We start from the raw sequence: 14,950 nt of genomic DNA, 5'->3' as shown, positions 1-14,950 counted from the left end.
AAACTAACACAGATAAACCAAACACAGCAAACTAAGTTCAGATTGCTGTCAGACAATCTTCCCCTGGTCAGCTGAGTTTACCTCCCGTGAACAATGTTTCTGGTTGTAGATCAGCTGAACAAGTATTTGGTAACGTTCAGCTCTTCAACGTGAGCTTTGTCCTGGAACAGCTTCTTCACAGACATGTTGCTGCTGCAGTCGTCTTTGTAACACCACAACAACTTTGTCACTTTCCTCATCAACTCTTTTCATGAAAACACACATCATCACTAACTCATCTCTTAATATTTTCACTCAAATAACTAAACACGTGGAGAAAAGTTAAATTAATGCACCTATTTCATTCTTTCTTTTTTAGTAATGATAAAAATCCAACCGTCGCCTTCTGAGTTCCAGTTTCTCTCTGATACAGAACTGAGACCGCAGGTGGCGACAGAGCCTGACGCAGTCTACAGCTAGCTAGCTAGCTAGCAGCACCGCAGCCGTTGAGTCTTTTTCTACATGTTGAATTAAAAACAGACGTTTTGTGTGTAAACGTTCATCACCTGGTGAGCACTGCATTACTTCACATTACCTTGTTCTTGTTTTTCTGCCTCCTCAACCTTCTTCCTTTTCCTTTTCTCGACGCCTGACGGTTTGATTCTTTCAGACATCTTCGCGGTCCAACTCATACCAACAGTCACTCTCTGGCCCCGACCACCGGCCACGGGCCACGTTACGTACGTACGTCACCGTCACCGTCGTTGTTGCCAGGTTTGGATGAGACAGACACGATGAGCCTGTCAACAACAAGTAGCTCCGGTGATGAGGTGAAGATAATACGGAGGAGAGACATTTCAGTCCCTCTCCCTCCTCAGCCGAAAGAGCTGAACTTCAACATCTTCACTGAGATTCATCAAACTAACCAGTTGTTGAGACTGAGGTTTAACTTTGATGTGAATAATGTGGTTTGAAAGTTTGGATCACATGTTGTTTCACTGTGAATCAGTCCAACTGTTCTGGAAGGACCTGCAGGGCCGGCTACAGTCCAACAGAACCGAGCTATCACCACTGACTCAGAAAACTGGCAAGGCTGGAAGTTCTGATAGAAATCTGGATTTGGATTTTGTCTTCAATATTTTACTGTTGTTAAGTAAATTCTTGATACATAAATGCAGAAACTTCCAAACTAAACCGAGTCTGATAAACATGAAGAATGAGTTAAAAGTGCAAAATAAATCTGTCGATTATGAAGATAAAGAAGCTGTCAAAGTATTTCTCTTTATTCACTCTGTACAAATTAATGTGAGACGAGCCTGCTTCCTTTATTCTTTATTTTATTTATTCATTATGATTATATATTTTTGCTTATTTGTTTTATTTATGAGTCCTTTTCACTTTTCTCTGAACGAGTTGTATTTCATTTCATACACTCTGAACCTTTTCTCTGTGTCTCTCTCGCTCAAACAGAAACTGAGTTTGTGATATGATGGTTGAAAAAGTCTTTTTATGTCCACATTTGCTTTGTTGAATAAATGAATATAACAAATCATTTTCATCTGTGTGCTGCTTTAATTCACATCCAGTTTCATCATTTAAAATCAAGTTCAATTAAATTATAATCAAAATTGAGATGTTTGTAAAATGACGTCAGTCAGAAAGAAAGTACTGACGTCACCAGTTCAGTTCTCACTGCACACACAAACTGGATCCATTCATACAAACCAGTCTGGGTCCAAACAGTGAAATGGTGACATCTGCTGGCAGAAAGCAGCTCCAGCAGGAGCACCAGGACATGAACGGTGCTGATGACGTCAGCGTCAACAATGACTTCTGTGAGAAGAAGCTCCACAGGATGACGTCATGTGTCTGTGCTGATGACGTGATGTGAAAACCAGCAGGGTCACACATAAAACTCTGATAAACTTCACAGACTTTAAAGTCAAAAACAGGATTTGTTGGTTTTCTGTAAAAATCAAGAGAGTTTTATATTTCTGTGCACTTGTGATTGTTTCACAGACATGATTAATGAATATAAAGTGTAGAATCAGCATGTTAAACACATCTTTTTAATATCAAACATTATATAAAGATGAAATATGAAGCTGCTGACTTTGCACCAAAATCCAGACACAAGTCAGTCCAGAAGATTCAGTAAAGCCTCGATTGAATCCAGACTGTGTTCAGATTTGATCCTCTTCATTTATTCTAACATGACAAACAGCTGATATTAGTGGTAATAAGCAGAACTTCACTCTGCAACATCAACTTGTACTGTTGATCAGAAACATGTGGAAATTAACTGCACTACTCCATCGTTCCACAGGGTGGAGCTGCAACAGAGAGCACAACACAAATATCACATTAAATGTGTTCATCTACAGTTCTGTTGTCATAAAGAGAGCTAATGTGGAGACAGTGAGGGATGTAACTAAGTACATTTACTCAACAACTTTAGTTACTTTGCAGATTACATGCTGCATCAGAGCCACATCAACAAAAACACTCATTTAATAACATTTACAGAAACATGAGCTTTAATTTCATGAGCCCTCTGTTTATTAGAGCGTCAGTTTGAGGCTGAACTGGAAATATCAACTTCACTTTCACTTTTTGAAGAGCTCACATATCTCAGTAAAGATCAATCATCCCTGCATCAGCTTCTCCTCGCTCACCAAGAGGGTGGAGCACATTCCACCATCCTTAAATCACCGCAGAGGTTTCCTGTGTCAAAGGACGGATTTAAATATCACACATAACTTTATTTAAATGTGTAACTCTGTATGTGCTTCTTGTTTTTATGCTCTTTTAAACACATTCTCAGTGTTATTCTGCTGTATTTCTCTGCTCCTGTGAAGCCCTTTGTATGGCCTCGTGTGTGAATGCTGCTGTAGAAATAAAGCTGCTTGTCTTCTGCAGGTGAGGCATCAGGTGAAAGCTGATCTGCATCCTGTCAAAACATGTCAAGCAGCAAAGAAACCAGTTGTTTCCAGTGGAGCTGAAAGGAACAACAAGCAGTGAGGACTTGACTCTCTGATTTCACTCTGCCATGACGGAGGAGAAGCTGAAGTCCAGACTACAGCAGACGGTGGTGCTGATCAAAGTTCTGTGGTTCTGAGGGGTTTGAATGTGCTGTGTGCTTCATGTGATCCACTTCACTGGACTAAATGCTTGTTGTCAGGACGGCACCGAGACCGGATCACAAAGCAGGCGCAGGCCAAAGGGCCCAGAGGAACCCAGATTCACTGCACGTCTGCTGGTTGTTGAGAACAAATGAAATGAAGCTCACATTGGTTCATTAATCTGAATCAATAAAGAACAACAACAACTTCTTCCACTCATCAGCAGCAGGACTTCATTTCATGGCCCAGTCTTGTAGCAGCCCGTCTCCAAGACATGACATTTATAACCTCCTGATGTGTTTCAGCAGTTCTGTGTTGAGAGACATATTCACTGGATGGATCACATTAAAGGAGCAGTTCACTCAAAGCTGACCCACTTCAGGCGGGGTGCATGCTAACGCTTTTAGCTCAGCAGCTACAGGGAAGATTTCAGTTTAAATCAAGTGTGTAAATCAAATCTTCTCAGATCAGTTTGTGATCTCGGGGCTTCTGCAGACTTGGATCACAGCAGACGAGCTGTTTGGAGACATCTGATGTTTCCTGGTTTTAAAACAAGTCATGGGGGAGGAGATGATGACTGAAGAGACATTTTTGGGTGAACTGTTCCTTAAAGTGGAGGTTTGTACCTACGAGGGAAGATGGAGTCAAACAAACAGTTATCTGACCAGAGGAAACTTACAGCAGTGTTTCATTTTATTGAAGTGACGCTGGTTAACAGAAGTCAGACAGGAAGTGTTTGATTTACATCTTGTGAGGCGTCACGACCCTTTAACAAAGATTTACTACATGTTTCACTGATTTTACTGTAAAACCAAATTATTCATGTCACACATGGGCACTTTATTTTCTTCATTCAGTTAAACTGCAGCATTACAGTTAAACTGCAGCATCACAGTTAAACTGCAGCGTTACAGTTAAACTGCAGCGTTACAGTTAAACTGCAGCATTACAGTTAAACTGCAGCATCACAGTTAAACTGCAGCGTTACAGTTAAACTGCAGCATCACAGTTAAACTGCAGCATTACAGTTAAACTGCAGCATCACAGTTAAACTGCAGCGTTACAGTTAAACTGCAGCATCACAGTTAAACTGCAGCGTCACAGTTAAACTGCAGCATGACAGTTAAACTGCTTCAGGTGTGTTGGATCCGTGTGATTTTTAGATACTGAATTTGCTTGTAAAATGCACAAATGAAGTGTTGAGACAAACTGCAGCAGATGACTAAAAATCAGGCAGTGCAGCTGTTTGACTGTGTTGAACTGGTTCAGTCACCAGCAGGCTGATGGACCGACTGGAGCAGGAACAGATTATATGCGGGTCATTCCAGGACAACTCACCCAAAACCCAGAACTTTCTCACCTTCATGTCATGGATTCATGTTGAAACTTCTGCAGCTCTGAATACTTTTTACTTCATCAAGTTCCTCTGAGCTAAATTTCAGCATCGTAGTGATTCTTTGTTTGTGTGTTCTGAACCTCACCGATCAATTATTCTTCACTGGATCGGGTTGAAGTTTGTCCTGAACATCCTGATGAGTGTTTACAACATGTATTCATTTAAACCAGAATGAAGAATCTGTCGTAGGGCTGCACGATTCTGGAAAAAATGTGAATCATGATTTTTTTGCTTAGAATTGAGATCACGATTCTCTGGCATGAATTTTTTTCACAAAATGTTTATTGCACTGATGAACTTGAACAAAACAAAAAAAAACATTGTAGTATGGCAGAGGCATACTACTATGCCTCTGCCAATGCAATGTTTTTTTGTTTTGTTCAAGTTCTCTTATTGGATGAGAAATGATTTTTACAAAAGTAAAAAAAAAGTTAGTCTCCAAGATGAGAGGGCATCCTTTAATACCACATGTTGTACAGTGTTTCTTGGGGCTGTATCTTTGGCTAGATGATATGTGATAGCTGCTGTGATCGGCTTTCTTAAAAGCCGCCTCAGCGGTCGGAGTAAACATGTGACGTGAAGTGAAGCTCGAAGTTGTGTGAACAGTTGACAACGAATTTGTCTTCAAAATAAGAGCTTTACATTGCACCCCATTGGAGTTTAGAAATGGATTCTTAGCGGGGGGCTTTTAATTTGAAAGTAGCGACCGTTCCTAGCTTGTCGCTAGAACAACAAGCTAACACAACCATAAAGCTAAAGATCCAGGAGACGCTAGCATCTCCCGGATGCAGCGGCTGTCCAGTTGCTCATCCAGCAGGCGAGGCGGTACCCTTTCGAGGTGGCAAATCGGCGGACCAAAACAGACCCCCAATTTGTCGCCCTCTGTCTAAAACCGCGGTCCAGCCGCCAAGAGGCAGATTAGCGGCTTGCTGCCCCATCTGAAAATGGCTTCTCACTCACTCCCTCCAAACACTCAACTGCAGGCGGGCTTCCTCCACTGAATCACTTGTTGTAAAGACACTTTACCACAGGTTTAGGGAGGAGTCAGCGGCAGTGCTGCGTTTGGGGGCGCTTCAAAAAATCCGGGAGGAAATAGGAGCGTTTGTTTGTGATTAAAGGGATAGTTCGGGTTTTTTAAAGGTCTGACAGTGATATAAAGCGGTGTGAATTTTACCTATACAACGTTCACTTGAACTGAAGTAAATTTTTTTAGGTGAGTCTTGTTTTAGGTGGTTAATTTAGCTTTTTTGCTGAACCCCGTTCACTGCAGTACAAAGCTGAGCGTCTGGGCTGGAGCGGCTCTCTACTTTTTCAAACTGAGGCTGCACTGATAGGTGATTACCGTAGGAAACAGATCGACTATAGATATGTACTTTATATGATCCCACATAAAAAAAACCGAACTATCCCTTTAAGCTTATATAAAATGCTTCAGAATCGCCGTGTGTAGAAATGAGATTACATGTATGTGTGAATCGAGATCGCGATTTTTTTAACGATTTTTTGTGCAGCCCTAATCTGTCGTTTTCACTTTCTTGCAACCAAATGTTGATTCTATGTAGCATTAATAAAAAGAAGAGTCTGCAAGTCTCCACATTCCTCGAGGTCTTTCCTGCTGATTTCTTGTTTTGGAAAATGACAATATTTAGCAAAATATTCCTGAAAACAAAAACCTTCCTTTAAAAACTTCATAATGAACAAGATGAGGTTGCTACATTTACACACTTTTTTCAAGATTTCATGTGTTCTTGTTGATGGTCACTAGAAAATACTAAGTAACATCAGTGAAATCAACATGTTCCTTTCATGACCTTCAGTTACAGAAACAAAACAAAGTCATCATTTATTACATCATATATTCATCTGTTAAAATGTTGTCAGTTAACATCTACAACATCACTGGTGTCTTATTCAATGGCAGTTTACACAGAGTGCTGCATTAATCTCCACTGTTATTCAGGAACATGTGGAGATTAACTGCACCAAGGAAATATCCAATTAAAAGTGTCACTGTGCGATTATGTCGTGTTGGGAATTGATATTGATTATTGATTAAAATATTATTATTAATTAATGAAATCATTATAGTTGATTAATAGAATGCAGTTTACTATGATTCATTAATGAACACGGGGCACCACCCTGAAGTCAGCGATCTATAATCACGTGATATATTTTTAGTCTCAAAGCCTGAAATTAATCAAATTGTCAATATAATGAAAATATTAATAATAATATATCAAATATCAAATAAAGAAGGATAAGAGGGAAGGCGTGTATCCGAGCACTGACCATCTCAACCAGCTATTATTACAATATGGGATTGTGTAAAATAATCACAGACACTGCTCAGTTATAATCAACAGTGTTTATCAAAGCTTTCTCCAAAACACAAACCACCTACTTTAATAAACAACAGTTGTTCTCTACAACTAGCAACACAAAGATATAAAGCCAAACATATAAATAGGTATGTGTGTGTGTGTGTGTGTACGTGTGTGGCAGGAAGTCCCTTGTAAAGACTACAAAGCCGGACTACAAAATTGATGGGAGTGACTTAAGAAATCTCGTTGGAGAGACTACAGGAAACACTGAACGTGACAGTGGTCGTCTCTCCCTCAACCAGTGGCTGGCAAGCGAATTGAGGTTCGTTTATCGTCTGCTGATTGAGCCGACAACGGCAAGACTACACAAGCTATCCACTGAGTGGGTCAGCCTGAATGAGCTCCTAGAGATTGTTACAACACAGTTAGCCCACAGTACAGTGACCATAAGTTGAACTTGGCGGCCCTTTCACAACAAATATAAACACATAAAAAAAACACACTATACTATCTTCTTCTTGAACTCCTCAGGTTGATATGGCCCTAGTAGTTAGGCTTTTGATTTCCCTTAAAGGCCTACACTTTGTTTGAGCCATGTGGCATGAGGCCCAACAGTCGTGATAAACACGCCTTGATAGATTAATCTGTTGAGAGACTTTGTGTTGAGAATATGTGAGGGAATGAAAGAATAAAGGTCCAGGTCCAGGTGGAGGTCCAGGTCCAGGTGGAGGAGGTGTGTGAGTGTGGAGCAGAAGGAGTGGAGGAGTGTCAGTGTGTCTGCAGAGACTGTGTAGAAGGACAGAGCAGCAGCAGAGCAGTCCAGATACACTGATGATACTCTGTCACATCCAGAGGAACACAGGGATGATGCTGGACTGGACATTGTGTGTGACAGTGGAGCTGATCTCAGAGCAGTTCACACTGCAGCACTGACAGTCATCTCCACTTGTTGTGATTGGTCCGTCAGTCACTGCTGGATGAAGCTCTCCTCTCCACTCCACCTCCCAGTAACACGGCCCAGTCAGAGCCTCTCCACCCACCAGCTGATGGTGCTGCTTCAACCTCTCTGGATCATCAGGACACAGCTGATCCTCTCAACACCTCCATCTTTCTCATCACTCTGACAGAGATCACCACGATTCCCATCTGATGAGAGAAGCAGAGAGACAGCAGAAGTGATGAATTAGTGTTTCCAGAGACTCCCTCCATCAGCTGTCAGTGATATAAAGACCAGCAGGACTTCAGTCCTGTTCAGACCACAAGTGGAGCGGCTGTGTAGCGTAGCCAGCTTCCTTTCAGCTTCATGTTAACGTGTTGGAGTGAAGCTCACAGACCTGCAGACACTTTGGACATCAAGTCTGTTTACTCTGCAGGTTTCACTGAAGGACACAGTGGAAATAAACTGCTGACAGTCCCTGAACGCATCATTACTGCAGGAACACAGATACTCACAGCTCACTTTAATGATGATTTACTGCTGTTAAAAACCAGAGTCTCACTCACATTTAAAGATTTCATCTACTTTGGAAACATTACATGACAAATATGTAAATATGGAGTCTGTTCTAAAATATTTGGACAAATCAAATGAAACATCTGCCCATGTGGGGCAGATATATTTGTGTGCGCGCACACACACATACACACACTGACACACACACAGTGTTCAAAATCGAAAGCACCTCCGCTTTCAACGTCGGAGTTGGGCCAAAGATGGTTTGAATGTCGCTTGACTGTGGTGGCAGAGGCAGTGCAGAGTTCGGGTCGAGCAGAACTGGATGAAATTGGACCGGGAACTGGTGACAAAGGCGTACATAAGTGTGTGATTACGTGACTTCGCTGGAGACTATTAGAAGCTAACTGGTGCTTTTTCAGCGCTTTCGCGCCGAGTGTGCCCAATTTGAGGGTCCTCTGGCAGATTCTGCTGTCGAAGTCGTTCCGGGACTGGCGAAGTGTTGGCAAAATACTACTTACGTTCCTGGATACTTCAGACAGAAGAACACACGGAGATGACTGTAAATCTCACCAACACATTTCCTCAAAACAAAACCAAAAAAAAGGCGATGACGGAAGCGGTTAATGAACGTACATACTGACAAAATGTAATTTAAGACCTATATGCAAAATATGAACGTATTTAAGACTTTTTAAGGCCTAAAACTGAGATTGTCAAATTTAAGACTTTTTAAGACTCCGTGGATACCCTGTTTATGTATTTATTTAGGTTTGTATTTTTACTTTGACTTAGCTGCTTAGTAAAACAGTTGCTGCTAATAAAGTCAAAGACTGTTAATTTCCAACAGTGTTCAATTTTTTTGCGGGGGGGGATTGATATCGGCTATCGGCTTTTTCCTGCTCCAAACTATCGTTATTATATCGGCCTTTAAAAATCCACTATCGGTCGACCTCTACTGTCTATATACATCCTGTGATGCTGTCAGCTGTGATCAGCTTTATTTCCTGTAGACATGAACACAACAACAGTCATCTCCACATCAACTCAAATACAGGCTCACAACAAGCTTCTGGCTTTTCTGATTAGCTGGTGGTTCTCTCACAGCTTCAATGAGAAAAGCAGGAAATATTGGATCTTTACTTTGATACTGTGTTTAGTACAATAATGCTGAAACCAGCATGAACTGACTCCAACCCTCTACTGACCTCAGAGTCTCCAGTCTACAGTCTGGACTCTCCTTCAGATCACACAGCAGCTTCACGTCTGAATCCAGCAGCTTGTTTTTACTCAGGTCCAGCTCTCTCAGATGGGAGGGGTTGGACTTCAGAGCTGAGGCCAGAGAAGCACAGCTGATCTTTGACAAACTGCAGCCCCACAATCTGAATAAAGAATAAATGATGGAGATAAAAATCAATTTATAATCCAGTGTTTGTAAATTAAATGTTAGTTGAGAGGATCTTCTATTTACAGGCCAAGTAAAACCGGACTTATGGTAAATAACGTACGCCACGTTTTTTTGCAAACATTACCGTCACGCTTGCTGCGCTTTTGGTGCAGGAAGAAACGATAAAAACAGGCTTTTCTCACGAAAGTGTTTGCAAGCAAAAAAAACCCTTTCCTGTTGGTGGAAAAAGGCACCACACCAACCAATCACAAAATTATATAGCAAAAAACTTCATTTGGTTGCTGAGGTACAGGGGGACGTTGTGGGAGGAATGGTGGTGAAATAGTGACAGCGAAGTTGATGGAGACAGCGATAGACATAGCAAGTTTTTAGAGTTGAGAGATTTGTGGCATTTAGCATGTTGGAGTGTTTAATGTGTTTAGTAGTGTTTAGTGTGTAGTGTAGTTGTTTTTTGTTTTGTGAGTCAAAACAATGAGGAGACAGCTGAATGTGGAGCAGGCAGTGCAGCTGGAAGGAGCGGAGGGAGCCATTTAAATGTAAATAGTTACATATAACTTTGTAAATTTCAAAAACGTATGCATAAAATTTAGCAAACAACAACTTATATTTGCATTATAAGTAATACAAATGGTTCGTTAAACCTATTTGTGGTTTTCACAGTCAAAAAATCTAACTTTTTCCTACTCAGATTTTATGTTTCTATTGTGATTTTAGGTCCATTGTGTTAACACAGTATGTCAAAATGAAAAAATAACTGTAAAATCACACGTGAGGTTGTGCAAAAAAAATGATACCAAACTGGCAAGGTAAACAGTTTTAAATGTGAAATATAATGGTAAAATCAAAACAGTAAAAAAATGGCCAATTATACCCTGGACCCCAGAGGGTTAACAACTAACTGAACATTTTCTACAGTTTTTTAAGAAACAAAAGTCTGAAAACTAAATCTAGATTAAAAAAACATGAAAATATGAACCAAAGGAGATTTATAACTTTATGAATATAAGTAATGTATGAATGTAAACTCAAATGCTAATTTAACAAATCAGATCTACAACAGTAACAGAGTCAGTGAACCGACCTCAGAGTCTCCAGTCTACAGTTTGGACTCTGTAGAAAATTGCAAAGCAGCTTCACTCCTGAATCCTGCAGCTTGTTGTAGCTCAGGACCAGCTCTCTCAGATGGGAGGGGTTGGACTTCAGAGCTGAGGCCAGAGAAGTACAGCTGATCTTTGACAAACTGCAGCGCCTCAATCTGAATAAAGAATAAATGATGGAGTTAAAAATCAATTTATAATTCAATGTGTGTAAATTAAATGTTAGTTCAGAGGATGTTCTGTTTACAGATTAAATGAAACATTAATTTACTTTAACAACTTACTGAACATTTTCTGCAGTTATTTTAAGAAACATTAGCCTGAAGACTAAATCTAGATGAAAAAAAACATGAAAATCTGAACCAAACTAAATTTATAACTTTATGTATATAAGTAATGTATGAATGTAAACTCAAATGCTAATTTAACAAATTAGATCAACAACAGTAACAGAGTCAGTGAACAGACCCCAGTCTCTCCAGTCTACAGTTTGGACTCTGTAGAAAATCACAAAGCAGCTTCACTCCTGAATCCTGCAGCTTGTTTCCACTCAGGTGCAGCTCTCTCAGATAGGAGGGGTTGGATTTCAGAGCTGAGGCCACAGAAGCACAGCTGATCTCTGACAAAGTGCAGTTCCACAATCTGAATAAAGAAAAAAATGACGGAGCTAAAAATCAATTTGTAATCCAATGTGTGTAAATTAAATGTTAGTTGAGAGGATCTTCTGTTTACAGAATAAATCAAACATAAATTTACTTTAAGAACTAAGGAAACATTTTCTACAGTTATTTTAAGAAACAGAAGTCTGAAGACTAAATCTAGATTAAAAAAACATGAAAATATGAACCAAAGGAGATTATAACTTTATAAGAAATGTATGACTGTAAACTCAAATGCTAATTTAACAGATCAGATCTACAACAGTAACAGAGTCAGTAAAGTGACCTCAGAGTCTCCAGTCTACAGTTTGGACTCTGTAGAAAATAACAAAGCAGCTTCACTCCTGAATCCTTCAGCTTGTTTTCATTCAGCTCCAGGAATCTCAGATGGGAGGGGTTGGACTTCAGAGCTGAGGCCAGAGAAGCACAGCTGATCTTTGACAAACCGCAGCACCTCAGTCTGAATAAAGAAGAAATGACGGCGTTAAAAATCAGTTTATAATCCAATGTGTGTAAATCCAGAGGATCTTCTGTTTACAGATTAAATCAAACATTAATTTACTTTACCAACTAACGGAACATTTTCTACAGTTATTTTAAGAAACAGAAGTCTAAAGACTAAATCTAGATAAAAAAAAAGTGAAAATATGAACCAAACGAAATTTATAACTTCATGTATATAAGTAATGTATGAATGTAAACTCAAATGTTAATGTAACAAATCAGATCAACAACAGTAACAGAGTCAGTGAACCGACCCCAGTCTCTCCAGTCTACAGTTTGGACTCTGTAGAAAATCACACAGCAGCTTCACTCCTGAATCATGCAGCTGGTTGTGGTACAGGTCCAGCAGTCTTAGATGGGAGGGGTTGGACTTCAGAGCTGAGGCCAGAGTAGCACAGCTGATCTCTGACAAACTGCAGCCCCACAAACTGAATAAAGAATACATGGTGTAAGTTTAGAGGACAACGTTCAGGGCCCTTTAAAGTGCAACACCCTTGTGAATTTAGGGCATGTCCAAATCATTTTTGCTGGTTAAACGGTGGATCATCTGGGGGCAAAAGGTTACATTTAGACGCAGGGGTTTGTTTTGGGCAGAACATAAATCAAACCAATCCGAGTGTCGTCTCCCATTAAGAGCCAGGTGCACCAGGGCCTGGCACATATTAACCAGTGGCACCCATCTCCAGTGAGGGTCAAGGATGTGATCCTAGGCTGCTTTACCCTCTGCCCCCCTCTGTTACACTGCATATGAAAAAATAAACTGAAGAGGAGGAGGAGGAGGAGGAGCGCTGCTGCGTATCTATGTGTGTGTGTGTATGTGTGTGCAGATCTCAGTCTGTGGATCAGACAGGACGGGTCATAAAAGTTAGGGCTGGCACCGCTTTTCAGCTAATTTGATGGTCCACAAAGTTGTTGACAGGTTTGCGTTAATAAACACAATAATATTTTGGTAGATAAAATCATGAAGATGTAGGGCTGGGCGATAAAACAATCTCAACCTAAGGTTTGAGGTTGCACATGGGGATCGACACTTTTGCTGAAGAAGGTTTAGAATTTAGAAGTTTAGAAAATGGAAACTCCAAACACCTGAACCCACAGGATGCGGGTTCAACACTGGAAAATACTAAAAGAGCTCTCATTAATATTAATGCAACGAGCTGCTACTTCAATAAAGACCTAATAACTCCACCTCCACCTGAGTTAGGTTCATTTGTTTTATAAACTTTTCAGATCTACAATAATAACAGAGTGAGTGAACTGACCTCAGTCTCTCCAGTCTACAGTTTGGACTCCGTAGAGAAGAACACAGCAGCTTCAATCCTGAATCCTGCAGGTTGTTGTAGTTCAGGTTTAGCTCTCTCAGATGGGAAGGGTTGGACTTCAGAGCTGAGGCCAGAGAAGCACAGCTGATCTCTGACAAATTGCAGTCATTCAAACTGAATAAAGAATAAAAGATGTAAGTTTAGAAGACAATGTTCCGGTTTGAAATCATTCAGTGTTTAATAATCTGTTCAGAGCTGAAGAAGGTTTAGAATTTAGAAGAAGTTTAGAAAATGGAAACTCCAAACACCTGAACCCAACAGGATGCAAGTTCAACACTGTCAAATATAAAAAGTGACAAGATCCAGTATACAGCCACTCAAGGTCCGTAAACGTGACCTGTTCATTTCTGATTCTGATATTATTCTATCGATGGTGATATGTTGTGGTTTCTCTCTTTTGACAAATGCTAAAATTTAGAAGGACCATAGACTTGTGTGATTATGTGTGTGTCAGCTGAGAGGGGCGTGGGGTTGTGAGTGACATCATCATAAAGAAGGCTCAGGGCCTTCCCCAGTCATGTTGCCATCAGGAAATGTTGGTAAATATGACTGAGCACGTACTATACACTGCGGCTCCAGTGAGATTACTGTTGCCCACAAAGTTGCACACAAATCTAACCAGCATGAATTGTTGGCATTCACCACTGATTGACAAGAGTGGTTTTAAAACAGCTTGTTAAGTGTAACTTTGTCCTGAGCACCACTTAATTAACTGATATCAGTTGAAAACAGTGTTTAGAAAGTGTTGAGTCATATTTATCAAATTACACACATTTCCTGAAGGCAACATAATTGAGGAAGGACCTGAACCTTCTTTATTATTTTTGCTTTAGCACATGTTTCACCCATTTTCAGGGGTAAAGTGAGTGGAGCAGAGCATTAGTGACAGAGGGACGAGTGGCAAACAGTCAGGAAATGAACATAAGAAATGTATGAATGTTAACTCAAATGCTAATTTAACAAATCAGATCTACAACAGTAACAGAAGGAATGAACTGACCTCAGACTCTCCAGTCTACAGTTTGGACTCTGCAGAAAATCACAGAGCAGCTTCACTCCTGAATCCTGCAGCTTGTTGTAACTCAGCTGCAGCTTTCTCAGATGGGAGGGATTGGACTTCAGAGCTGAGGCCAGAGAAGCACAGCTGATCTCTGACAAACTGCATCCCCACAAACTGAATAAAGAATAAAAGATGTTTGAGAGGACAACGTTCCGGCTTGAAATCACTAAAGTGAAACTCTCGCCAAAAAGCAACCAAGGCTATATTTGTGATTGAATATGAGTCAAACCTTTGTGTAAAAGCATAATTACGTCAAAAGAGGAACTTTTAAGATTTACTTTAGTTTCGTTTCCAGGCAAGCTAATTTTCAATGGAGTGTGGGGGTACTGGTACGCTAGCATCAAAATCGCTATTTTTAAAAACACTAAGAAGGCTTGACACAACATAAAACTTTGCTCGTAGTATCACCAGGGCACGAGCATTGAGAACATTGTTTGTGTACACAGAATTACTTAAAAGAAGGTTTTTTCTTGAGGGTCGTTTTGGTTTCAGAACAAACTGAACTGAACTGTCTACTTTAGCACTTGAACAATGACAATTACTTCAACTAAACATGAAGAAACCTGAAAGAAATGTCCTTTGTTTTGTGTTTGTGTGTTTTTATGAATATTTAATATTTGCACAAG

The 14,950-nt window shown here is 40.2% G+C and overlaps 1 protein-coding gene across 1 annotated transcript in view; it reads right to left on the bottom strand.

The window, feature by feature from the left end:
• The window catches only part of LOC115569883 (NACHT, LRR and PYD domains-containing protein 14-like), a 56,757-nt gene that overhangs the window by 23,838 nt on the left and 17,969 nt on the right, over positions 1-14,950 (bottom strand). Inside the window, exons 6-11 of the mRNA XM_030398089.1 lie at positions 14,382-14,388; positions 13,504-13,512; positions 11,725-11,795; positions 11,248-11,421; positions 10,764-10,937; positions 9,483-9,656 (exon numbers count right to left, since the gene is read on the bottom strand). Coding sequence (XP_030253949.1) covers positions 9,483-9,656; positions 10,764-10,937; positions 11,248-11,421; positions 11,725-11,795; positions 13,504-13,512; positions 14,382-14,388 — 609 coding nt within the window. The remainder of the gene's footprint in view (positions 1-9,482; positions 9,657-10,763; positions 10,938-11,247; positions 11,422-11,724; positions 11,796-13,503; positions 13,513-14,381; positions 14,389-14,950) is intronic.

The sequence above is a fragment of the Sparus aurata genome, chromosome 19, assembly GCF_900880675.1.
Source record: "Sparus aurata chromosome 19, fSpaAur1.1, whole genome shotgun sequence".
Lineage (NCBI taxonomy): Eukaryota > Metazoa > Chordata > Actinopteri > Spariformes > Sparidae > Sparus > Sparus aurata.
This window is presented reverse-complemented; position numbering and strand designations above follow the sequence as displayed.